Source organism: Pogoniulus pusillus, chromosome 16 (genome assembly GCF_015220805.1).
Source record: "Pogoniulus pusillus isolate bPogPus1 chromosome 16, bPogPus1.pri, whole genome shotgun sequence".
Classification (NCBI taxonomy): Eukaryota; Metazoa; Chordata; class Aves; order Piciformes; family Lybiidae; genus Pogoniulus; species Pogoniulus pusillus.
This window is the reverse complement of record NC_087279.1, coordinates 319793-346776: the sequence shown is the minus strand read 5'-3', so window position 1 is coordinate 346776 and position 26984 is coordinate 319793. Positions and strand designations below refer to the sequence as shown.

Sequence of the window (26984 nt, the reverse complement as noted above, 5' to 3'; positions counted from 1 at the left end):
CAGGGCTCTCCATCCCCTCTCGACACACGATGCTGTGTATGAGCCACAGCCGCCGCGCAGGGGAGCAGGCAGCGGCGCGGGCAGCAATGGACGGGACGGAGGCGGCAGGCGCTCCTCAGCACACGGCAGCCCCTGCGTACCAAGGCTCCAGCGGAACCACCAACGGATGCAAAGAGGCACAGCAGGACACCAACCCACCCATCAACTGCGCGCTCTATTTATAGCGACTGAAACACTGCTATTTAAGAATCACTGGGTACATATTCACAAGATTAATGCGATCTCCTGGAAGGCTTAAACTAATTAGACAGTAATTGTCACAGGAGGAGAAAACAGAGCCAGCATCAGCTCTTTAACCACAGCTGCACTGGTGCAAGAAGAAACCACCAGCTCTCAGGCAGGCCCCTCAACCTCCTTGTCACAGAATAACGGAACTTTAGAGGTTGGAAGGGAGCTCCAGAGGTGGAGTCCAACGCCTGTGAGCAGGCGTTCCACTGCCATATTTCAAAGGGGTAAAGCAGAACCTTGTCACTCGGTTTGTGAGAGCTCTGATCCACAGCTCCAATCCACAGCTCCTTCTGGCCTCAAGCCCTGCTCCTTCAGACTCACCTTTGCCTCATGGCTGCCTCTCCCCTCACTCTCTTCTCTGTCTCACCAATATTGCCCATTTGCAGCAAACATTACTATTCTCCTAGGACAGAGACGGCTGCCACAAAACCAAGCCGCACACATTGAGATCTTAGAGCCATGAATTCAGAGCATGGTGTTCTGAGAGGATGCACTATGAGGTGCTTCCAAGGCTCAAATGCCTCCAAGCTATTCCCTGTTCAGGTCTGCAGGGCAGGTAGAGAGATACCTGGAAGCACAACTGGGATAGCCAGAGCAGGAAGGAATGACAAGAACAGCAGCACTGCCCACACTGCTTGCTGTTGAAGTGCACTGCAGTGCCACAGCACGGTCACAAACCCCAGAAATGACAGGAAATCTAACTCCTTTGATCGCTGTGGTACCATTTGTCTGAGGTTATTTTCAGGGCTAAAGGGATACCAGGCACCAAGATTCTCTGACCACAAGAGCCCTGCTCTAACAAGGGCATGGAGGACTCCATCCAGCAATGCTGTTGTAAAGAAGGCTTTTAAAAAGAGCCGCTAGTGTTAGTCACTGCCCTACACCCCACACCTGCAGTTCTGACATCAGCCAGGCACCTGGGGCAGGAGAGCTGCAGTGCTCTGTGTTGCTCAGCGCTGTGTGTCTGCCAGGTGACTTCTGGCTTTGTCAGCTCTGCTCCAGAGCAAGACTCCAGAACCAGGCCAAAAGGCAGCAAGCACCCTGCTCCAAGAGTCCACTGAGAAATCTCCACTGCAAACACTCACCGAAGCAATTTTTGTACTTGTGCAAGCTCAAGGCAACACTCCAGATCTGGGTTTCCAATCTAATACAGTGACAAATTACAAACACCAACAAAAGTGTCACAATTCACATTCTTATGGCAGATTTCACCACTGAAAAACAGGATTCATACTGACAAACCTCCAGATTTCTAAAGCACTTTTATCCCACCTAAGAGAGGTGAAGTTTTTTCTGCAGTCAGCAGCCTTGTGCAGCAAGCAGTGTATGTTTGGTACAACCTGGCTGCATGCACAGAGACTTTGCTACTATTCAGACAGATCATTTCACTGTACACCCCAGAAAACAAATCCACAAAAATCCATCAGAATGTGCTCATTATCCAATACCACCAGGAAGCCTTCACAAGCTTTGTAGAGCAATAAACCCAAGCCAACCTACCAGGCCGAGTATCGCCTCCATTAGGAGAAACGCGTGTCACTCCTCACTGACGAGGAAGGCACATCTTCTTCACTCCCAAACCACAGCCACAGTGCCCTGCTGTTCCCTGCTCTTAAATGCAGACTTCTGTACCCAGGAAGAAAGAGAAATGTGATCAAGAGCCCACCGACAGCTGCTCTTCCATGCAAACAAAATTCAAACACGTTGCAGCCCAGCAGTGAGCCTAAGCAGCTTCTCAGCGCTGTTGCCCTTGCTGCGGTGCTCTGACGCCTGGCACCACAGAAGGTGGTGATGAGCACAGCAGAAGCTGGACGATGTTGGTCCAAGCCTCAGTAACACGGGGACACACAGATGTTCCCAGGAATCCCATCTGAGAATAGGAGGAGCCTCATAACCTGGGCCGGTGCTGCAGTGCAGGCAGGGGACGGGGGCCCCTCGCACCCACACTCTGCACAGCCCCTTGCTGTTCAGGGAGAGCCCCTAGGGCACCAGCAGCGAGAGGCCAGCAGAGACAGGCAGCTTGTTTGTGCTCTACTGCACTTCCTTCCTGAAGTTCCTTTGTAACACTGGCGAAAGGGAAGGGGGAGGGGGGAGGGGAGTGGAAAGGGAGGGCAAATGAGCTTTGATGCAGCTTAAAAACTTCTGCAGATTAGATGCTGATATGACCCCTGTACCAAGATGAGAACTCTTTCCAAGACTCATTAGAATCGAAACATCTGGGCAAAAAACACAGCAGGGGCTGGATAACTGTACTGGGGGGAACCTGAATGCTGCCAAATATTAAGTAATGAGAAACATGAAGTGAAAGTGAGCAACTAGTGAACAAACTGAAGAGTTGTGATCATTCCCTCACTGTTCTGCTCCCTAAAGTGGAGTTTGGCATGAGGAGAAAAGGAGTCTCCAGGTCTGCTCCCTCATCTGCAGCATTTCACAGGTGAATGCTTGAGATGCGTGCCTAAGTGACGGGAAGAGAAGCCAGCATCAGCAAGCTCCTCACAGCAACCACGCGGCTCTCTGCCGCTTCCTGCCACCTCCTCTTCTTGTCCTGTCTGGCTGATCTTGCATGGCTATGCTAACTTTGGCTGAACAGGTAACAGTTGGGGCCCGATTTTCTCTCGGAGGGGGGGCAAAGGTGGTGGCCCTTAGCCCTTTCTGGGTTTGTTTGGAGGGCATCTCTCTGTTATTTCTAGGTTGCCAATAATTTGTAAATATATTCTGTGCACATGCATTGTATTATATGCTTTTAGAGTTCAGCTCAATGTAAATATATAGCTTTATCTTACTTTCAAACCTTCTGAGTTAGACTGGTAATTTTATTTTGGGGTAGGGTAATTTTAAGCCCACCACATTTTAATTGGTACCCAATGTGGGATCACTGAGAGGCTGACCTAATGCTCGTGCACAGCATGGCAATAAGAAGAGAATACATTGGAGTGTCAGCCCCTTTCACTCTCTTTCAGAGTACAGGGAGACTTTATGGTTCATGGAACCAAGGTCTGCTTCAAACCCGTTGAATTAGGTTCTCCAGGGGAAGGAAGACAGGTAAAAGGGAGGAGACAGAAAGCCAAGCAAGTGGTGTGAACCAGATGATGAGGTGGTACAGTGCTCGCACATCAGATTGCAAATACAAAACACCTAGAGACCGCATGACTGAAACAACAGATGGAAAACAACAACAACAAATCAGGATTCAGCCTTCTCTCATGCCCCGAGGATTTCATCTCTGCTGCATCAAACGGACAAAACCAATCCCAAAGGCCAGGACAGGCTAGAAGGCTCTCACAGTGATGGACATTTCCAGCTCCGGACACAAATGCAGGGCCAACATGCTCAAGCAAACTGCATATGTGAGACAGATCATACTAAAAATGGGGTTCAGGCAGGACCCATCAGCTTCCAGGCTCAGGGCTCCTGCAGTACATCTGCTGTGCTGTTACACATCTGGGAATTTTTCCATACTTGCAAGTGTAGTTATAAAGAGGGAAGAGTTAGTTAGTTATGTCAGGGAAAAAAAAGTCCACCTCTGACTGTCCATAAAGGTATACAGCTCGCAAATCCCAAATGTTAATCATGAAAAGGCAGCTCAGGAACCTGCTTCTGTCACTGCATCACTCCCAACAGCTCCCAGACTAAATTCAGATAGAGAATCTCTGCTCAATGTGAGCACTAATCGGCTGCTCACAGGTGAAGGATGCAGCCTGAGCCCTCCCCTCCACAGAAAGTGGGATCTCAGAGTTGTGTAGGATAAAGGAGCAGATGTAGCTGAGGGTGGGAAGCTGGCATGAGACCAAGCACAGGCCACAGGAAATGCTGCATGTGATGACTTCTGACAACAAACTGGTCGTCAGCAGCAGGCAGGGTCAGGAGGAGATGAGCAAGTGGGAAGCAAGGATGTGCAGGTAGGTATACAAGCAGAGTCATGAAGGAAGGGAAGTGTGTGCACAAGGGTATGTATGAGAAAGAAAGAAGGGTTGAAGCAAAGGAATAGTTGCTCAAGAGACTCATGAGACAGGACCGGCTTGGTAATACACAAGTATTACACCCAGCAGCTAAGGCATGGACACGTGTGTGCATGTGATAGCTTTTTAAGTGACACTAATTCCTTCAGCATGTCTTTTTTGTGCCTTACTAAATCCGTGGCTGCACACTGTAAACACTTTCTTACATGCAAGCTAAACACAACAGGAGCATTTCTCAGAACACAGAAGCCATGCAGTGCTTACACCACTTCATCCACTTGCAGTTGTAAAATGGCCAGATCACTGTGAACACTGTCACAGCTTTCACATCAATGACCCGTGCTATCTCATACAGCTCTTCTGCCAGTTCGGCTCATGCCAGATGTGTCAGCAATTAAGCATGGAGCACAAGGACTAAAAGCAAAGCTCATCAAACCCAGCAACCTTTGCCAGAGTTACTCAACATCAGTCACCACATTTGCAGGGCCTCAGAAAGAAAACACTCTTACTAAAGCCCGAAGAATTCATAATTCTCCTTGTGCTAGTTTGAAGCAGGCTAGAATGTTTCGGTGAGAAAAAATAGATCATAGGCTGTGAAAAAATAAAACAAAAAACAATGGTGATGTCTACTTTCCCTCAGAGTCTTGCTGAAGAAGAATGTAAACATTAGATAACACTCTCGCCATTTTGTCTTCACTCTGCTTCTGGCTTCGGACTGAGCTGCAGCTCCCTAACCTCACCTTCCACTAACTTACCTTCTTAACCTCTTGGCTGAACCTCTGTTCTTCCTTAGGACTGGAGTAAGGTTGAGAGGGGCAGGGGGAAGGTGCAGGGGTGGTTGAGAGCCCCTCCTGGGGACTCAGGTTTCTGGGAGGGGAGTTGTGTTTCTGTATTACTTTTACCTTGTATATTTCTGTATATAACTGTATAGATTGTAAATATCTGCTTGTATATTGTGCTGCTGTAAATAAATAGCTTAATTTATATTCCCAGAGCCCGGCTGAGTCTAGCTGGGTATTTCTAAAGCGTGGGGGGGCGGGGTACACCCAAACCACCACACTCCTGATCTGCTTGAATGTAACAGGCTCAGCTTTCTTCTAAGCAAACTAGGAAATCCCCTTTGGGGAAATCCAAATGGGCTGCATTTGATACAAGGAGCACAAAACACCTGCTTTCCAGTGCACTTAAAGACTGCCTCAGCTCCAAAGGACTTTGCTTAGACAGGCAGCAGGATGTGCCAGCAGATTGACTCTAACCAAAACAAAGGCTCCCTGGAAGCATGGATCTCCGGGAACCACTTCATGCCTCTTAATAACGCCACAAACCTTCCTACTGACACGGTCCTTGAACTCATCAACAAAGCAAGCCACTCTCTGCAGTGCCTGGCCCCTGAAGGATCAGTTCACCACTGTGGCTTTTCTCGAGGGAAGGTAAACAGGACCCGCAGTGCTGGGAGCTGCAACAGGCACATCTCATCTCTTTGGAATCCAGCCACATTGTATCACCTTTGCAAAATATGGAAGAGGTAAGAAAAACAGAGGAAAGAGAAAAGGAGCTTATTTGTTGTGCTCAACACACCTTCTGGGCCCAAAGACAGGTATTTTCTATCAGGAAGGGAAACCTTTCTCCCTAATTTGCTTAAAAGCTACCGCTACTGCTTTCAGGACAAGGAGGACTCCTTGAAACCCAGTGACATCAGATTCTTACTTGTCAGGCACATAAAAGGTATCTCCAGAATAAAATGGTCCAACACTACTACAGCTTGTGGTGAAGATTTAAAGTGGGACATATAATTTACTCCTACTCTTCACAGCTGGTAAAGCACTTCAGGTAAAGTGAAGACCTCAAAAAGCCAACTACTGACAATTAATGCTGACCATAGGATCTGATAAGTCATTTTAGACCAGTTTTGCAGCTGCTGACATCCTGATAAGTACTCCAAGCTGAACAAGGATCTCTCTTTCTCTGAGGCATTGATACCTTCCACCATTTGAGTGCAGATGCAGAACCCTAAGATCAGACTTTGGCAAGTAGTGGGAGGAACTGGTAGAGTTTTGAAATAATTTTATTTAAATACTAAGCTGATCTTTGCACCTCTTTCTGCAATGTATGCTAGCAAACATTTCAGAGCTCTCACAGAATTCAATGTTTCCTTCTAAGTTTTGTCCAGACAGAAATTAGTTGTAGTTAACTCAGAATTTGTAATGTCATTTAGTAATGAGATTTACATTGTCCGAATTTACTAAGGCATATTTAAAGGGTGGAAAACTATCTGTACAGTTAATTTAAGTGAGCAGGCAGAAAAGCTAAACAATTTGCTACCATAAAGCCTTCAAACAAACACAGACTACTGAAAAGCCAAAGGTTTGCCTTTACTGCCTAGAACGTTATGAAGCCAGTGAAGAGTTAATAGTCAAAGGCTAGTCCCAGATCAACTCCCTCAGCAGTAAAGGGCATCTTGCACAAGACTTTCTGGTTAATTATGGGGTGATTAGTAGGTTTCTGCAGATCTGCAAGATCTAAACACAGATATCTGGGCTTGATACACATTAACCCCCAAACTGAAACCCAGCAGCCGGTCCCTGTACTCAGTCCCCAGGGACGTGGGCTAAAGCCACCTCGAAGTTCTTGTTGGCACGTGGAAACTACAACCACTGTGTGACTATAAAAGCTGCAACAACCTCCTGGAGTAAGGCACCAAAGGTGCCTTAAGCTCATGTACTGCCTAACATCCACCTTCTAATTTAAGCTCCTACACTTTGAAGTCCCTGCACAAGACTGGAATCCACTCCTCTGCACACACCCACTGGGACAGTTTTGAACGTGTGTGTCTTCCGATTTCACTCGAAGGATGCTCTGTGCAAGACTTTCCTTCCTTGTTACTGTGAGCAGTTTCTCATCCCAGTGTTCCTGACCAAAAAAATCCCCCCAAGATTCCCAGAAGCATTCAAAATATTGGTACAAGCACTCAAAAATGAGAGAGAAGGGTCTGTGCTTACAGACTGCATCCTGCAGCCCCGGCGTGAAGGGCAGCTCTCCTGGGGGTGCTTTTCGTAACCAGTTCAGCACACGATACCAACCCTGAACCTGGAGGAAGAGCCCCTGTGCTGATGGAGGCAGAAGCGGTCCTACCAAAGCCACCCCGCCAGAGCTGTGGTTAGCCAGCAGATGGCCACACGAGCCAGGGCGGAGAGCCACCGGTGCAGGACCACGCAGATTCTACGGGAGCCGGCGGAACACCGAGGACGTTTGCTAAGGGCATTCTCCCAGTCAGCGTTGCATCAAGTCAGCTTTCCCACAGCAGCCACGGAGAAGCCCGGCTGCTGCCTGCTATTAGACCAGATCTGCCTATGTGGGGTGAAATTCTGCCTATTTAGAAGAGGGCTCCTCAATCTTTACAACCTAGTATGGGGAGACTTCAAATCGGTTTTGCTGAGCCTGGTTACTCCAGCTGTTCATGCCATGTCTAAAACTGATTTCACACTGATTTCTTAGTACTGATTAAGCTCCACTTTTGAATTCAGATTGGAACTTCAAAGACTTCCATCCAAAGAACACACAAAACTGCACTAAACCCCACTAAAGCAGATCTTGATGCAAAAGAAAATTCTAGCTTGGTGGCAGAAGATCAAGCCAGAATTTTGCTTGTCTTGAATGGAAATGGTTTTTTTTCTTCTTCTTCAGACACCAACTATCCTTGAGCTTTTGCTCAAATGGCACCAAATGTAAAACTTGAGCCTTTGAGGTCCAGGTCCAATTCCAGGCACAGCCTAAGATGCAGTGCAGCAGATCAGTAGTGGACGAGTGGTGGACATCAAACAGTTTCAGTCTTTTCTTTTTTAAAGCTAAACAACTTGGTTAACCCGCTAGAAATCTGCATATAAAGAACTATCTTCCGTCTTCCTGACACGGCAAAATACGAAACACAGACTTTTAGCAGACTCTGCAAGATTACTGTGGCTCAGCAGAAGCCACAATCAAGGCAAAATGCCCAGTCTGCAGAAAGGATTAAGTTTACCAATAAAGCTGCAACCTCAGAACTGCAGGGTGATGACATGGGCAATTGCCAGGCAGGCTTGGTGTTCCATTTCTCAGCAGTGCTAGCACCAACATCAGCAGAATGTCCAGTGTAAGCCCCACTGGTAGACACTACACCCACCTCCAAAAAACATTCATCTTCCTTTAGTCGTAACACTGTGTTTTGCCACTTGCAATCTGGGAGGCAAACAGCTGAGGCTGAAATCACTTTCATCCTCTTTAAACAAAATTTCTCCTGTCAGCTTTCACCTTTATTTGGCATCTACAAATCCAGTTGATTTGTTCTGGTTTTTTACACTGTCAAAGGTTTTTTGAGCTACCAAACTTTACTCTCTGACACTTTTTTCCAACCAAAACAACAGGAAAAGCACCTTCTCATCCTTGACAACTGTCTTGCTGGTTTAGTTTTTACCATTCAGTGACCGAAATTCCTGAAAGCATGGCCAGAGTCAGCAGCATCAGACTGAGCTGAGGAGCTGTCCTGGTCACTGCCATTTGCGAGGCAGGATGCGCCTGCCTGAACCTGGAGTCTCTAGATGAAGACTGAACATTTTGTTCCCACCTTCCAATGAACTGTAAGTGTACAACAAGCAGATGATGTGATGGGTATCCACAGCTCAGCTGGTACAGAATCATCTGTTAACTCAGTAACACACCTGAGGTCTCACACCCATTAAAATGATCTGGCCAGGCTGGGTTTGAGAGCTCTCCTCTCAGCTCAAAAGTCAAAGAGAATCTTGGAACATGCATCCTCATTTGTCAAAGAGCTTCACATGCACAGTCACCCCAAGCTGTACTACTTTCTCTGGAAAGCAGTATGGTTTTCCTTTGTTTGGCTGTTCCTGATGCTCTTTACCACAACAGACAAAAGCTGCAGTGTAACTGGAAATCTGAAGCTCTATTCAGAACTTTCAGACCTTCTGCAAAAATCCTGAACCTAGAGAAGCTGATGGAAGTCAGAGATAGCAGCACAGGAAAGCTAACAACCCATCTCTCAGATTTGCAGAACTTAATTTGTGAAGTAAACTGCAGTCACCTGGTCAGGACTCCCAACGGCACAGCAGAGTGGGTACAGGGAAAGCAGACTGCCTGCAAGCCAGAAACCAGCTGTGAACACATTCTGGAGAACACAAAGCCAAGGCATGAATGCAGACTACAAAGAGGTCTAATGGATAAATTTGGACAACAGGAAATGTTGTTGCCTTTGCAGGTTCCAGAGTCAGTGCTGAACAGAGTAAGGGTTCAGTCTCTGCATGCTCTGGGCTGATGGTGTGCAGGAAGCTGCTGAAGGCCACGGCTGGCATGCAGCAGCTTCCATTTATTCCTTTCTTTAAGGAACACAACAATGATGTCAGCAACTTCACTGACTGATCAATCCAAAAGTCATAAGCTCTGATAATCTTTGCTCATGGGTGACCCTGCCAGAAGCTTATGAGATGACATCACAGCAGACCATTGTGCATGGGCAGAGAGCTGTGTAATGATCAAACACTCTTGGGATGGGTTTGAGTTCTGCTCTGCAGCAGAAAGCAGCAAATTCTGTACCTTCCTACAGAGGCAGGTGGCTACCACAGAAAGCAGCATTTGTGTTTGAGTATTTTGAGGTTATACTTGTCTTCTCCATCAGTCTGCCCCCAATCAGCACCCATTTCCCTTTCCAGTGAACACCAGTCCAGAGGCTGCAGCAGACATCAGCTCAATTGCAGACTGGTGCATTATTGATTATTGGCATCGAGTTCTTCAAAAGCAGGGAGCATTTGCTTCTGCACTTGTCTTTATTTGATTAAAACCCTTTCAGTACTAGGGACTACTCAGGAAGATACCACTTTAACCTTTCTTAACTGGTTTGTCTCCCACATCACATCTATTCTGAGTGCTGCTTCATGCATTTGGAGATCTTAAGTGTCTTGTGCCTACATCTGTCCTTCAGGTATACCCTTCTTCCAGAAGCTCTTATTAGCCTTAGCCTTGAAAGCACCTCTAACTTCACTCTTGTGCTCAAAACTGATGAGAAATATCCCTACTGTATTGTCCTCTGACAGGCTTCATCTGAGGCCCAGATTTGCTCCTTGATCTCCATGCTGTTCCCCTCTGAACTTCTGCATTTCTTGTGTTGAGGCTAAAACCCAGCTCCACTCACCAGAGCATGCCCTCAGCCCTGCTAAACCCCAGCTCCACTCACCAGAATGTGTCCTTGGCCCAACAACCAGCTTCTGGGCAGCAGACACTGTGAATGCCCCATGTGTTTCTGATGCCCTGTGCACCTGGAGCCCCATCCCCATCAGCCTAAGACCTTCTTCAACAGATATCCTCCTCTTCTGCTCCAGTCACCCACCCCAGCCACTCCACTTTGGGTTAACTTCAGCTCTTTTCCCTGAAATGCCAAGCCTTTATTAGGAATTCTCTCTCTGGCACTTCCCTTTCTGATGCTGCCCTCCCATTGTGTCGTTTTTTCAAGATTTCATTTGGATTATGATCATCTCTCTTGAAACGTTTCAGTCTAGAGGGAATCTGACTGGCAGTGACATTGTTCAGGGCATGACCCCAGTGTGGTAGACAAAGGACTATTTTACCAGCTCCCTTCTCGGGGTCAATAACAATGATGGAGCCTCCAGCTGACAACACCCTGCTAATTTAACACTTTGGTTCAAGCGAGGAAGCTGCAGCACCCTGAACAGCAATGACAAATCATCCTGAACAGTAACTCACTGTCCTGGGTCAGTACTCCTTGGTGGCCCTGGCAAAAGTAGGTCACAGTAATAGTAAAAAACCCACAGCTATGATTGTACGCTGCAGGTGACCTCTTGGAAAGGTTTTGCAGTCCATAACTCCGTGCTGTTTTTCTCATTGACAGCTTACAGAACACACACTACTGCTACACACATGACTCTAAACTGCAGGAACAGGAATAGTCAAAATCTGATCTTCCCTGGCTTTGCTGGAGAAGCACTGAAGACTCAAATACTTGCAGTGAAACTGACAAGACAAGAAAGCTCAATTTTAAAACACAGTATTAGTCACTGAAATGGAACACATAACAACCCCCTGAAAACAGACTGAACAAACATATTCTCTCCTTTCAGATACATCAGTCAGCACTTAGCTTCTGTACCAGTTCTCCAAGCATCTTAGCCTAGCTTTGACAACATCTCATATGAAAACATACCCCCCCTTCTCTGTAAATTGCTGCAAGCAAAATCCACACAAGTCAATACCTTCCTTCTGCTCTCAGCTCACCTTTACATTCTGCCAGCAGCTCTGCATGTGGGTCTGGCCACTCGGCAGAGCTCCACAAAGACAAAGAGTGCCCCAAAAGAAAATAGCTTGAATGCTTTTAGTATTTTCACTTTTCTTTGCCCCAACAATGCAGCTCTGTGCTCAGCAATGAGCATATGCCAGCCAAACACAGGATGCCATTCTCTGGCTCATGGTCCTCCGAGCTCCCCCAGCTTCCTGGGCACACGTGGCTGCCGCGATGGCAGCTCCCGGCCCAGGCCGGCCTGACCGCCCGTAACCTTGGTTGGAGAAGGTCCCCTGCCCCACCAGCCAGCAGCTCCCAAAGCACAGCAGAACCTGCTGCCAACAAAGCCGCTTTCCCCAGTGCCAACACATGGCAGGAAGGTTGCCAGGCACAGCAGCGCTGAAGAATCAGGCAACAGTGCAAATGCTACCCAGCACACCAGGATCCCTGACATCTCTGGATGAGGGGATGAACTGCTGTGGGGGCTCACCAGAGCCTTCTTAATGAAGCACTCGATTTTAAAGTCAACCAGAACACCTCTTGCGAGGCCAGGGCATGCAGGCAGACTGCCCGAGCAGCGCTGCCCCTTGAAGAACAGGAGGGCTCCTAGAACTGCCTCCTTGTCCTGAGACATTCCAACAGTAGATCTCAGCCATGCTTCCTCTGGTGGTCACATTCCTTGCTGTTCACTACCTCTGTGCAAAGCAGATTCTCTCCATATTCTGGGCTCTTTGGGACAGACTCCAGAATATCTGGTGGAGAACTACCCTGAGAAAGGCTGACCTCAAAGCTCCTGGAAGAAATCCCTTGCCATAACTGGAGAAGCCCTAAGGGCAAGCCCAAAAGACAGACTGGTGGTGTTAGAAACCCTGTCTCGTAGCTAAGCTGTTCAAACCACAGACTCCGTGCTCACAGGGAATCTTCACCCCCACAGCCAAACTGGATCAAACACTTCAGAGACAAGCAGCACCTCAGCAGTGCAAGAAGCTTTCCTTATTTCAATATAGAGCGCACGATGGGTCGCAAGCACTACTCACTACAGAGCACCAGCAGAAAGAACAGCTACTGCAGCCTCATCAGAGGATGGCCAGAAGACACCGATTCCATCCCTTCGGCGTCGCAAGAGGCAGCAGCTCGCCGGCTGATCTGACAAGCAAAGCCCAGCAGCAGCCGCTGCTACCAAGAGCTGAGCCCAGGCCCTCGCTGTGCGCCAGGCCCCTGCCTAGCAAGCCGGCCCCGCTGAGCCCCGCAGCAGGCGCAGGCCGCACGGACGTACGGCTGCGGCGGCAGGCAGGAGCCCTCTGCGCCGGGCGCGCAGCACTGTAGTCCTACTCCGCTGGCGCCGCGCCGGCCCCGCATGCTGCACCGCAGGTTCACGGCAGACAGCAGCTCCAGCCCCGCCGGGCTCCGCTCTGCCCTGACACAGCAGGACCTCGTCACATGAAGCAGCAGCAGCCTTGGCAGAGGCCCCGAACGCGTGCTGGAGACAGCAGCTGCAGCTCTGAACGCGACAGGCAGGAGCGCACTGCACAAGAGTTACCGAGCCTGCTAAAAATAGTTCATCCCTCACCCCGTAAGGAACACGTCTGAATGAGTCTTGTTTTCTGGAGAGTAACAAAGCCAAAAGGCAAAATACATCTGCTGAAAACGGGCTGGGAAGTTTATTTCCAAACAAGCAAACCAACACACACGAACCAGACAGTCTCAGACAGAAAAGCAGCTCAGGCTTCACCCCACAGGAATGAAAAGATGGGTCGAAAGCTTTACACCTCTTCTAGAGCTCCAGGTAAGGTGCAACCCGTTCCAGGAGGTTGCTCAGACTCGTATGGCAACTTAAGGAGCTAACCACAGACAATCTCAAACCCTGCCCTTCAGAAGTCGGCACCGAAGCCATGTGCACCACACAGCCCGAGGTGAGCCAGACGAGGCACTCCTCACCTAGCTGGTGCCTTGCACAGATTTACGGTCCTCTGTTGCAGCCAGTATGACCAGAGGAAGTAAAAGCCACTGCTGGACTGGAAATATGGCTAAAAGACATGATGCACTTGGTCTGCCTCTCCTCGGCAGTACAGTGAAGACGTCTTCTGAGAAGCAAGTGGCAGCCTTTCTCCTGACCTCCTTTGCCAAGCACAATTCACAACACAAAGCACGATGTGCAGAAACAGATCCCAAGCAAGATCTGGGGTGGGAACAAGTTCTCTGAGGAAGACACATCAAGATAAGGCTTTTGTTTTATGCCTCGAGTAAGCACAGCAAGGTCATCCCACATGTTTTGGGAAACTGTCAGGTGGTGAGGCAACTGATTGTCCTGGGGACAGAGAAGCCAGAGAATTTTCTTCATAGCTCACTGCTCTGCAGACAACTGTGTGCATCACTTACTCATAACAGTTCCATGCTTACAAAGAACACTATTTTTAGGAGATGTTAATTTACCCACCACTTATTTCTCCTGTTAATTGCTAATCAGCCTAGCTGTTGGTGCCACACTCACTGAAGGAAAGCAGTGGTGGATACCAAGTCTACAACACCACACCATCTCTCTCACAGTTTTCCAGGTCACAAGCAGAGATAATTTACATTAGAACGCTCTCCGGGTTTGTAATAACTGTCTGCTTAGCAACAGTCTGACAAGTCCATGATGATCCTGCTTCGGGAGGAATCTGCTCCCCTGCAAGCTGTCAGGGGATTCAGCCTCCAACATCATCTGCTAACGATCCCCAGCCGCCAAACCTCTGCTTTTGCTCTGCAGCCCTGCCCAGCAGCAATGGAAGCAAAGGCCTTCTGTAAAGTCAGAGAAACGAACACAGTGCAAGAACTGTGCAAACGCTTGGAGAAACTGGTAACAAGAGACAGGCTTGAAACCAACAGCTCTCATGCTCCTTCCACTCTCCTGCAGGAACACAGGAATTCATTCTTGCTCTCAATTTCAAGTACAGGATCTGCCTGCTATTTAGTACTGATGACTTCCCAGATGGATGATAAGGTCTCACCTGGGTCACAGTGAGCCCACATCTCTCCAGACCACTGGTAAGCAATGCTCACAGCTACGCCAAGTTGTGGCTGCTCCACAGCACATGAACAAACCTGGAACTGGTTCTGGGGTCAAATCTGTTGCTATGGTAATCATCTCAGAGAGAAATTCTTGACCCCGCACTACTTTTAATCAGTAGCTTAGAAACCAAACAGCAGCAGCAGCATCTTCCTCAGCCAAGGGACAAAGGCTCCTTGCAGGCAGCACCTGCCCATGCTGTGCCCAGCTCTGCATCATCTCCTGCTCACAGCTGCTCCCAGAACTGCTTGCTGACCTGCCAGGTACCTACAAAGTTTATTTGGACTGATGTTAGGCAGTTGAAGGAGAACAGGCACATGGGAACTCCAGCTCAGGCACCATCCTGCTTTCCAGCTATGTAACCTTCACCATCCATCTGATGGGAGGGAGCCACACACAGACAAAGCAACGATGCACTGGCCAGTCCTGACTTCACACTGCCAACTGCAACTGCTTAACCAGCCTCCCTGTTCAAAAACCTGTCCTCAAAGTAGGAATGAAACTTTGCTGGAAGCTCCTGGCTGTCTTCTGATTTCCACCTGGAGTTTCCTCACATGATTTTAATTAAAATTGTCAATGATTAGCTGAAGACAGCTCAGCTTTGTTGCAAGACAACAAAGAGTACACAGAGGAGACCACACACACACCTTACCCAGGAGACAGCCCAAAGCAGTGCATGAAAACACCCTCTCAGAAGCAGCTCTGATGAATAACTGCAGGAGAGTGCCTCATACTGTTAAAAATAGAATTAATTTCTGCATTGGCAGATGGAGTTTCAGCCACTTGAATAATTCAATGTCGTTTCTCCATGGCACAGTGGAGTATCCAATGCAATTTACTGCCCTTTCCATAAAATGTGCTAGAAATGTTGTTTGCTAATTCTCCAGCAATGAAATGAACATAAAGAAGGTTTGCAGCAGTGTCAGCAAGCCTCCGGACGAGATGCGGCTGCGGCTGCCCCCACATCAGCACCACTCCCAGAGCACACAGGCTATGGAATCTTCCAGGCAATTACCTCCCGGAGCAAAGCACTCACTGAATCTAGCAATCAGGTTTACTCAGAAGGAAGCAGAACAAGCTCTAGCCTGGCCACCCTGAGTAACCTGGAGCATGTGGCTGGACAGTGACGGGCAGCAGCTGGTGCCCATGAGCTGGTTTAAAAGCACCATGTGTACAGCATACATAGCCTTCAGTTCAGCACAGGCCCTGCACTCTCTACACCTCGGAGAACCCAAAAGAGTTCTCCACTCCAGCAGAGACACTGTAGAGATCTGCTCTTACAACCATTTTCAGTCTGAGGGCACAAAGGGCTGCCACAACCCACACTGTCACCCAAATTCTCCTCCTCAACGTCTGATTCCTGGGTTCCAGTACTACATCAGCTGCAGCATTCAAACAAAGGTTAAGTGCCCCACAGTGATACTGTGATTCCCCAACTCTGCACACATAGTTCTGGATCTGCTGGCACATGAATCCAGCCACTGGATCATCACTTATCGGTAATATTAAATCATCACGACCTCTTAAGGCTGTGAAGGGAAGAGGCTCAGGCAATCGAAGGAGCCTTGCTCCTGGTGCACAGCAGAGGAGCAGTGCTAGCCTGTCCTCCTGAAGCATGCTCATGCCATGGAAGACCTTTCAGCTCTGTACTTCAAATGCTTTTTCTCCCTAAACTTTGCTATTCTATAATGTCAGTTATCTGTCTATATTGCTGAAGCCATTAATTATATACAGTATAAAAATCAACACACACAAAAAGCTCTCCTTCCAGATGGCTGGATCAACAAAAACACCTTGAAACAAACACTGTCAACTCAACCTGTTCATGAAGGCCCAGGCCATGAGCAGGTAAGAGGTGAAAGATCCTTGAGGAGTGTACAATTGTACTGAGAAATCTCCAGCAGATTAACTGTGACAGGAACTCAGGCCTGCTATCTAGAACCCACAGCACAGCCTTGGACAAAGGCACCACATCTGGAAAGATGCCAGTATGCAAAAGAGCACTGGGCCTGGGAAGCTGCAGATGCTTCACTGAGTGTTCTTCATACACCAGACTGGTCTGAGCTTCCTAGCTGCCACCCCTGTGCTGTATGTGAGCAGAGGAGCTGGCACTTGGGCCTCCTTGCTCCAGTTTTCCCCAGGCTCACTCACCAGCCTCAGTGGTTCTCTAGCCTGCACGGGCAGACATGCTTTCTTTGAAACCCAGGCAGCAGGGCTGTGTTCTCAGCTATGGGGCAGAATAAGTCAAGCTGCCAGCCCTGCAGCAACCACCATCTCTGGAAATCCAGCCCCACACAGCTGTAGGCATGACGCTGATCCTTGCTGCACCACATGGCCAGTTACAGCTCAGCATGGGCACAGACACCAACAGCAGCCAAAAGGGGGTCACAGACCAGGCTGCCCCCAGAAGCTAAACTCAAGGGCTTCTGGAGATAAATGCACTGAGGGTAGTGTTCAATCTATCCCTTCCACTGCCACATTTCCACCAGCATAGGCACTAAACTTACAGAAAAGGTTAGAAAACCAACCCAGCCTGTGCCAGCTGGCATCTCAACCACCAACATGAGCAAGAGCCACATTCAGTACAACAGGAGTATATCTAATCCTGAAGAACCACTGTGGAAACAACACAGCAGAATAAGGGATAAATTACTTAAACCTGCATTTTTCACATCCAACTTCCCACTTCACAAGGAGTGTGCCCATTGTACGCATCTGCCTGAAGCCCTCTGACCAAGCAAATCAGTGCAGGCTGCTCCCTCCCCTGCGTGCAGGCAGCACATAGCTGGCACAGGGGCATCGCCAGGCAGGCCGCACACAGCACCATACACCCCAGCACCCAAACATGTGGGCTTCTTCAGAAACCGAATACCAGATCAGGGAATCTTCCCAAGCTACCATGGCAGAATTCTGACTTGTTCCACAAATAGAGATAGCAAACACCACCAGATACAAGTCTGCTCTGTTGAGAGCAGAACAGCAAAAGACCCTGAAGTTCTTCCACCTCAGCTCACTAATGACTAACACTGAACTTTCAGATTTTCAAATCTCTCTTTAAATGCTTCAGAGAAGCTTTGCTAGTGGCAAACAGAAAACTGAGGGCACTCAAGGTTTGGGCTGGGGTTTCCCCCCTTTAATTGGAAGATGAAGCAACTATGGAAATGGTGCAAAGCTCTCTTACATTACATCTGAGATACAGAACCAAATAGCATCACAAAACAAACCATACCTCCGAATACTTCTCCTCTAGAAGGCAGCTGAGCCCCAAGCTAAGAGAAAACACCAGAACAGGGAAAGAAGGATGGAGACGACAGGCTAAGGATATGAAAGCATGCAATTGTGGGGGATAGTTAAGAATCCTTATTTAGCCTCTCTCCCACTGAGATAGGTTGAATATGCATATTCATTACCTTCAACACAGTAAACTAGCTCAGGTTCCCACGACTTTATACTACTTCCAAGAGTCAAGGAGGTAGGACACCAAAACAGAGAGGATGTTACTTGAAACACATGTTCCTTCTGCTATTCTGACTGTGGCGATTCATTTACAAACGGGCTCAGGCACGCACTTGGTTACATTACAAACCAACTGCATTTAAAACCTTCAATCCATCATTACTTCTCCCTTTCCAACTAAGCTTCTCACTTTCTTTCTAAGCAGGATATGTCCAGCCATGATTCTTTCAGCAGACAGACAGGAACAGCAAGGCACAGTGCAGAGCAGGAAGGAATTCACCAACCTTCCCTGGCAGCAGTGGGGATTGCTACAAGGCACTTCTTTGGAGCTCTAACAGTGCTGCAGCTGGCAGTGGATAGGTGGCTGCTGTGGCCTCATTCTTCCTGGCTAAAAAAAAATCCTGCTATGTTTATTTATAGGTTAAAATCAGGAAAATAAATGTCCTGCATCTGAATGTCACTGTGCTCCCACGATGCACACTGGGATCATGTGCACCCCACCTGAGACCTCTTCTGTTTCCAGGTTCTGGGCTGCTCCAGTCAGCAGCACGCCAAGGTGGATCTGCCTGTCTGTGGCTTACCCCAGATGCATCCCAAAGCCACTCTGCACACAAATCCCCTCCAAAGGGAGGGCTGCTTTAGAAGCTTCATGGCACAGAAGGCATAAAGTCACTGGAGAATAGAGTATTTAACAGGCAGTTTTACACAGCCTGTCAGTTGTTTTTAATCTCACCCTTGCAGATGGGAAGGGAGGGTAGACCTTCACGAATATGAAGCCTTGGTAAGGCTGTGTCTGAGCTATGACTGCCTTAGCTCACAGTTCCAACAGCCTGTGGGAATCTGTGCAGCCAAAACAGAGTTCCGCAGCTGGACATGGGCTGGAGGAAAGAGAGGCAGCAGCAGCAGGGAAACAGGCATCTTACACAGTTGGGTCAGCTGCTGGCAGAGGCAGCAAAGCTGAAGCACTACAACTGAAAGTTACCTGCTCAAGGTCACCAAGACAGAGGTACAGAACCTGTGAACCTGCATTTCCATGGTTCATGGCCAAAGACACTAATTAATGACTGACCTAATCCAACAGCCCTGTGGCACTTCGTTTGCTCAGAGATTTCAACAGGTTAATTTCTGATGGCACACATCACACTTCACCATGTAAAGTCTGTCCACATCATAATTCTGCCACCTGCCTCCGGAGTTCTTTATCAAGCAAACTCCTCCTTTGCAACTGCAAGAGATTTCAGTGCCAGCTGCCATACCAGTTGTCTACTGTCTCCTGGGGAAGTCAGAGTGGTTTCTCCACCTATGGGCCTCAGAGCTTCTGATCATTAACAACATGTGCTGAACTCCTTCTTGAAATGAAAGTTTCCAAAAATATCACCAAAAAACCCAAACCCAAAAGCAGCAAAGAGGCTCCACCAGTTTCTAAATCAATAGAGAACCACACACCCTGGAAACTACCGTGCACAACAGAGTATTGGCCACTCTGCATCTTCATTAGACGTGTGCAATTAAAACATACTTCATGTATTTAGTTCTCCACTTCCATGCAGGACAAATCATCTCATGGTGCTAGACAACCTCTCTGGTTTCTAACACTTTTTCACACCTTTTTTCTGCAAGACTAAGCAGTGCCCAGGTTGCAGCAGACTTGCAGCCCGCTGTGAGCAGAGCCTGTTCTGAGGAAGTGACTGAAAGGTAAGAGGTTTGCCATGCTTCACCAATCGCCTGAACAAGAGACCCAATCAGGATGCTGAATAAAGCACAGAGGAAGACTCTCAGCACAGTACTACCTCCTAAGGATTATAAACTGCCAAAACACATAGGAAATTTTCTTTCCAGCATTAAAAGGAGAGTTTAAATGTGTTTCAATTACTTCTTCAGAAAACCTGTGTGGATCTGAAAGCTCACTGTATTCCACAGACCTTTATGAGGAAAGACGCCAGTAAGAATTGGTCTCTCAGTAAGAAACTGGGTTAAAGCTCCTAATGCTGTAGAGAGCACCATTTCATTTCCCTCATGTCTGGCTGAAACAGAGTACTCAATAATTCATAGCTTGCTCTGTCCAAACTCCAGCACAGGTGCTGCAGAGTCAGAGCTCAGTGAAGCTACCTGCAATGTGCCTGATGCTCTCAGGAGGAACACACGTAAAAGGCTTGCTGGTGCTTACCGTCACAGGCTTTGGATGGATAACAACGCCAGGTCGCAAAACGAGCCCTGCTCTCAGAAACCCCCCACACTAAGAGTCCAACAGCTCGAGAGAAAGCAGCAGGTCAGGAAGAGATGTATGTGTCAAGAGGAACAACGACAGGGTGAGCTGTGGAAGCACCACTGTGTGCCAGGCCCATGCTCCTGACAGAAGGGAACTCCTCAGGCACAGCACTCTAGACTTTGCTATAGCCAGTCCCACTAAATTCATAAACAGCAATGATTTCAAGGAGTGGAGGCTTTTGTTCCCTCTCTGTGTCAGTGAGGTGGCTCACCAAGAGGAGCTTTACTCACTTCCATTCTCCAGGAGTCAGCAGAACTGAAAGCCACTATGCCATGCAATCCCCCTCCAAAATGTAAGAGCAGGAGCAGGTGTCAGCAGCTGACTCACTGCGAGCTCCCAGGCCACAGCACAGAGCCTAGCAGCACAAGGCCACTCAGCGAACGTGGCACCACCAGCTGCCTGACACAATCAAGACATCTTTCATCCTGGTCTCCTGTGGAATTTTGCAGTTTCCTTGAGGCAGATGGGTTTATATTCCTACCCTGTGCCTCACTATGGCACAGCTTCTGTTGGTGAGCTTGAAGCCCAACTGGCTTGAACTTCTGGGGTTGCTGTGGCAATGTTAACCCCTACTTTCACTCTGTCCCTCCAAGGCTGGGTACACCACGCCTAAGCCTGGATGAGGTCAACACACCAAGTCAGAGGAACAAGCCATCCCTTCCCAAGCACCAGAGAGCTCTGCTGCAAGTGCAGCCAAACCCACCCTGAATGCTGCTCCCTGACTGGGGATCTTTGCTAGTGACAGCAACATCCCACTCTGACTACAGAGATGTGAGAAATGGGACATGGAAGGGCTGCTTCACTAAGGAAAAGTGGCAGCAAAGCTGTATCTGTCCAGAGAATAAGCTAACAGCTAGAAGGAACTGTGCTCACCTCAGACATCTTCCACCCACTGTCACATGCACCAAGGCTCACAGACATGAGGCTCTCCACAGTGCAGAACCAGACAAAAGAAGGAACCAAACAGCCTCTTTGCCACCAGGGAGGGCCCTGGGAAGCCCATGCCCAGCAGCTCATGTCCTGACCGTGAAGCCTCTGACTGCTCAGAGCTTCACCCCTTCCTTGAGGGGCTGGTTGTGTTTTTCAGTAGTGATCTCCAGTAACAGAAACACACTAATGGTCTTCTGGAAAGTATAGAGAGAACTTCAGCAGGCCTCTCAACAATGCTGCCTTGCAGTGATACCAGCTAGCAACAGCCCAGCTCAATTTTCTGCCTCAGTAAGCACCACTGTAGCTGCAACCTGCAGCAAGTTCTCTGCACCGGTGTAGATGGACACATGCAGACAACTTAATGTGCAGTGGACTGCAAGTCTGTGGGTTCTAATGAAAGAAGCAGTGCTTTCATTCTCCAAAGGTAACCACTAGATTGTTCTGGAAATGCTCCACCTTGGGCTATACCAAACCACTGGCAGGTTTCTTCTCTGGAAAAGCAGCTCACCATGAATCTGGGGGAATAAAACAGCTCACCAAGAATCTGTGAAAAGTGCATTTCCTCAGGGATTCCATTCCCATGGCACCTGGATTTAAGAGAAATGTGGCATTCCTGAAGGTAACTGGCAACACTAAGTATAGAGCAACGCTTATCAGTTCTTCAACCTCATCCTAACCTAATCTTGGCCAGCAACGCTGAGGGTTTTCTCTTAATGAATGCTGGAGCTTTAATTAAAATGCTAGAGGCTCTGAATGGTTGCAATACCCTGTGTTAGCTTGATCTGAATGTATGGCATGGTCAAACTGCCAGTCTAAATGGTGATCTGCCCTTGATACCTGCAAGATACCACAGGCCCCCAAATGACTAAGAAAGCTTGGAATTTCTTCCATGTCTGGTTTTGCACTGAGCCTTAGCTACCCACAGCTCAACCCTGTAACACGACCATTGTCCCTCTGCCATGAGCCAGCCAGTGTTGTAACCGCAGAAGCACTGTGGCTGTGAGGAGTTCTCTGCTGATTGTCTTCCACACTCTGTTCCTCTCTCTTCCATAGCACTGCAGCCAGCAGCACCCATCAAAGAGCACTCCACAGCCAACTCCTCTGGCCCAGGCATGAGAGCTGCCTGCTCACTGCCAAGCTAGTGCTCACCAATGGCCCAACACTGAGCCTTGCATAGAGAGGACCAGCTCCACAGGCAAGTATTTGCATGCCCACTCCCCCACCACAGCAGAAAAGCAAAGTTCAAGTTGATCAATGGTACGTGCATTTCTCAAGCATCCAGAAAGCATTCAAAGCTTCAAACATCAGGCCCAGCCACAAAACACACTGCAACGTTTCAGCACAAGTATTTCGGTGCCCATTTCAAATGCCTGCCGCTCACTTTGAAAACACTAGAATAAAATGACTGGAGTGATACCACAGAACCAGGAGCCCTTTTCTATCCAGAATATTATAGTTTTTTAATTCTTTGACTATGTGTAAAAACATTTTTGCTCTCTGGCAGCAGTTTTGGTAGTCAGACCTGGATGGCTAGATGAAAATTCCTTCAAAGTGACTGAAGAACAGCGTTTGCATGAGTAACGCGCCAGTTGCTCCAGAAAGAGTATCTGCTGCACACAGACAGCGTCAGAGGCACATCTGGGCAGCCAGTAAGAAACGGCATGGGTGACTGGCATGCAGCCCCCTCTCTTGCAAAAGGAGCCATGTGCTGAGCTGTGTCCTGGTATAACAGGAATGAAGGCTGCACAGCAGCACTGTGGCATCAGCGACCTTCCAGACTGCAACAGCTCCATCCTTCCACAGGAAGAGACAGGTGAAAGAAATGGACTCATTTGTCCAGTGAGAAATTCTTTCCTCAAAACTAAGCAGCCAAATCATTTGGATCATTCGCAACCTCTTCTACTTGTTCAGTGGACTACGCAAGTTCTGGAATCTCCAAGTGCTTCAGACCCCATGTTCCATGGAATCATCTCTCCAGGGCAGTCACTGTGCAAATGCTGCTCTCGCTGCAGCTCCCAAAAGGAGACAAGCAGGGTAATTTCATACCAAGTATGGAGGCTATAGCATACCTCTGAACTTCTGCAGTTGGTATTGAACAGCATTTTAAGGAAAAAACCCTAAATTCCAAATTAAATTAACTCAAACCGAGGAAAAGGCTAAAGCATGAAGGTGTCAGAGTATTGCCAGTGTATTGCCTTAAGTAAACAACTACCTTGCTCCAAAGATTACCATTAAAAGCACTGCAGAAATGCAACAGGAGCTCCAAGTCTGACGAGTATTTAGATTTATAGCCCTTGATCCTACCACACAGTGACTACGATAAAGACAGTTTGCCTGCTCAGTTCCAGAACTCTGAGTCTCGACACCTCTGTGATACTGAGGCTCCTGGGCCTAATCCCAAGACATGCCCTGCTCATACAGAAATCAGTGTTTTGTGCATAAAGAGCAGAGGCACACCTCACTCTCCTCTTTGGTTTGTTGGCTTTTTTTGGGGGGGAAGAGAGAGAAAGGCAGCCTACGTTTCACTGAAAGAAAGAACACTGACCAACCAAAAGCTTATTTGCACAGGGAAGAAGACAGTCCCATCCCAAAACAGTAGTTCCCAAACACTTTGTGAAGACCCGTGGACAACAGTTCTGCAATACTGATCACACTTCACAGTTCAACCTCCAGTGAAACACATCTACACCAACTTGAAGCTCTTATTTCCTCCACACCATTGGCGTGTTGCAAATGTCATCAGGCTGAAATAATTTGTTTCTGATAAATGGGAATATTTCTTCCTCCTGTAAGCTTTTGCTCACCACCAAAAAGATCTTGGAGCCTTGCACATTGATGGTACAGGCAGTGGGTTCCAGCACATACCCAGACATGCTTCATGCACGACAGCTGTCCTCTGGTGACTCCAGCACTCCTTCACAGCTCATTTTCTTTGGGAGCAGTCAGTGATTCTAGAACCAAAATTTCTACTAGTTGTGGATTTTCCAATCATGCCATCAGTGTTCGTAGGCTTCTGAGAGTTAAGCAGCACAAGGACACATGCAGGTAATGTGGGGAAAAAATTTTCTGCAGTTCAGTATTTACCAAAAGCACTCAAGAAAGAGGAAGAAAAGAATTCCCCTTGTAGTAAAACTTTACAGTCTATATTCATGTGAGGAACAAAGAACTGTCCAGTCCAAATCCCACTTCTTCTTCAGACTGCATTTACCTTGAGGGAAACTGGAATAGTAGCCCAAGGCAGACGTCAGTTTAAGGGAGAAAGAACTCATGGAGAAGCCCTACCACCTGTCAGCATATCTTAATGTCATCCTGAATGTGAAATAACACTCCAGAAATTTTCTTATTCAAGACAGGTGCTCCTATGCAAACCATGGGAGTGTGCCATGACGCAGTTACTGTCTGGTAGGAACAGGCCTGCAGCAGCCAAGCTGCCTTGAGGAAGACAGCCACCTCTGAGGGATGCCCTTTGGGAAAGCCCGAGCAGATCTGGCTGACAGCACAGGCAAATCTTGTCTTTGAACAACCAAAATCCTCTGAATGAAGCCTCTGCCACCCCTTCCTCAAGCACTTACAGTTTCTCTCTGACAAAAGAGTTCCTTTGGAGGCTGTTCCTGCACCCTTTGTCATGACAGCAAGTCCCCAACTGGACGCCATCTAAATGTTGAAAACGAACTCAAGCTCTCTTGCTGTTGTTATTTCATTTCCCCACAACTTCTAAGGCCCTCCAGCAGCACAAAATATTTTCTGTCCCTTCTGAAAAGGACCAGTTCACACGCACAGAATGGAAAAATATGCAAAGTGAGAGCAAACTCTTCTCTGCCCCTGAAGAAACTTCTGAGGAGGAAGCCAGACAGCTGATCAGAGGGGAGAGGGGCAAATAGTACACGAGCCAACACCTCTACAAAGCATCCCTGAAGGGAACTAATTCAGAGTAAAGATGCCAATACTTGCAGGCTTCCTTTGATGGCTGCTGGTAGGAAATTCCAGTCATTCTTGCTGCCTGCCCCGTGTAAGCCCTGTTCCAAAGCACAGGGACACTCTGCAGAGCAAGCTGCCACGAACTGTGGAATCTCATTACTGAAAGCAAAAGCCATGTTTATGTAAGCTGCACTCCACCTGCATCTTGCGTTTACAGCCTTGAACATCCCCAGTCTGGCTGGCAAGGAACCACCATGTCCAATTCAGCAGCCCCCAGCATGTACATGGGTAGGTCTTTGGGTTACTACAGAGAGGAGTCCCCAGTCCTACCTCTGACACCTCTGCAGGTGCAGGCTGCCCTGCCCTGCAAAGGATTCAAGCCTGTTTTACTTCTACACTGTCATGAATTCATGAAGCTGTTATGCTGAGACAGGACAAACTTCTCATGAAACCTGTTGCTCCTGCTCCTCCAAATAGTGTGCCAGAAGCTCATTTTCCTTTTGTAAGCTGAAGGTGATATCCACACCACATTTTCTCACACACTGCTCTGAGCAAGAGGATGCAGCAAAAGCTCATTTGTCTCTTCAGGGACCCATCTTGCCTAGAAAAGTCCATGGCATTTCAAATCACTGCCAAGAGTCACTGAACACCCACATGGCCAGCAATGCTTGGAGACCTATTTCCATCCCACCACCTCTTGACTCGGCTTAGACAAGCCTTTTGTCCATCAAACCTTACAAAGCATCCATGCAGGAACAGATTAAAACCAAAATGGTCTCTCAAGGTCCTCCAAACAGCCAACAGAAGAAATCCGCATTTCCACTGGGAGCATGAGGAGACTTCTGAGTAACTGCCCTGGCAGTGAGGGCAATAAGCTAATGCCCTGCTTGCCCAAAGAGAGGGTATGGCCCCCGAGTGCCGGTGAGACAGGCCAGGGACAGGCTTGCAGTGCACAGTGGCTGCTGTGAAGGTCAGCAACCATTTATCAGTTTCCTGAAGCAGCAAGTTGCTTCAAGCTGCATCACATCTACCACCAGAAACAGGTAATCTACGTCCAGTTCCAGAGCCCCTATTAGAAGAGGGATATGGATGTGCTGGAAGGTGTCCAGAGAAGGGCCATGAGGGTCCCTTCCGACCTTGACTGAGTCTATGATTCTAAAGGTAATCTACCACTCAGCAAGGGATGTAGTAATGTCCTTCTGCCCCTGAAGGCCCCAACAGACTGAAGGATCCAGGAAACAACCCATCAATGCCAGGTAACAAACAGAGCCAGAGCAAAGCCACCCACTTGGGCACTCTGCCTGAGACCAAACCTGATGCAGTAGAGGAGTGACCCAGAGGAGGAAGGTGCTGGAAGCCCTACCAGTAGCAGTGACAACAAGGAGCTGACAGCACAACAGCAGTCACCTGCTATAACCTTCAGAGGCAAGCAGGAACTTCCCGCAACCCAAGTTAAAGTATTCCAGGGTTATTTCAGCACAATACCCTGAAGCAGCTCTCCCACAAATAAACACAATCTGCATCAGTGACAAGAGAGACAGTTTAGATGCTAACCAGCCCATACAGCACTTCAGAACAGAGCAGTCCATCCCCAAACCAGGAAACATTTAACATGCTGCTTAAATGCTCTGAGTGTCCCCTCAGTTCACAAAATCCACTTATTTTGCCTTTTTCTTTATTTAAATTGAAACTGTCTCTTTCTAGTCAGAATTTCAGCCATATACAAAGGCATTCTTTAGCTCATCTGAACCTCTTCTGGGAGAGCAGGACCTCTAGAAGAAAGGGCATGCATCTCAACTCAGAAAATCATGGAAACAGGGTTGGAAGGGACCACAA

At 48.1% G+C, this 26984-nt stretch overlaps 1 protein-coding gene across 11 annotated transcripts in view; it reads right to left on the bottom strand.

Annotated features, from left to right (window-relative positions):
* Positions 1-26984, bottom strand: part of TMCC1 (transmembrane and coiled-coil domain family 1) — a 127071-nt gene that overhangs the window by 23052 nt on the left and 77035 nt on the right. The window contains exon 1 of one of the 11 annotated variants that reach the window (XM_064156095.1): positions 1789-1941. The exons of the other annotated variants lie outside the window; for them this stretch is intronic. Within the exon in view, the coding sequence (XP_064012165.1) occupies positions 1789-1809 (21 nt within the window). The 5' untranslated portion in view covers positions 1810-1941. Of the gene's footprint in view, positions 1-1788; positions 1942-26984 lie in introns of those variants that run through there. 11 annotated transcript variants of the gene reach the window in all.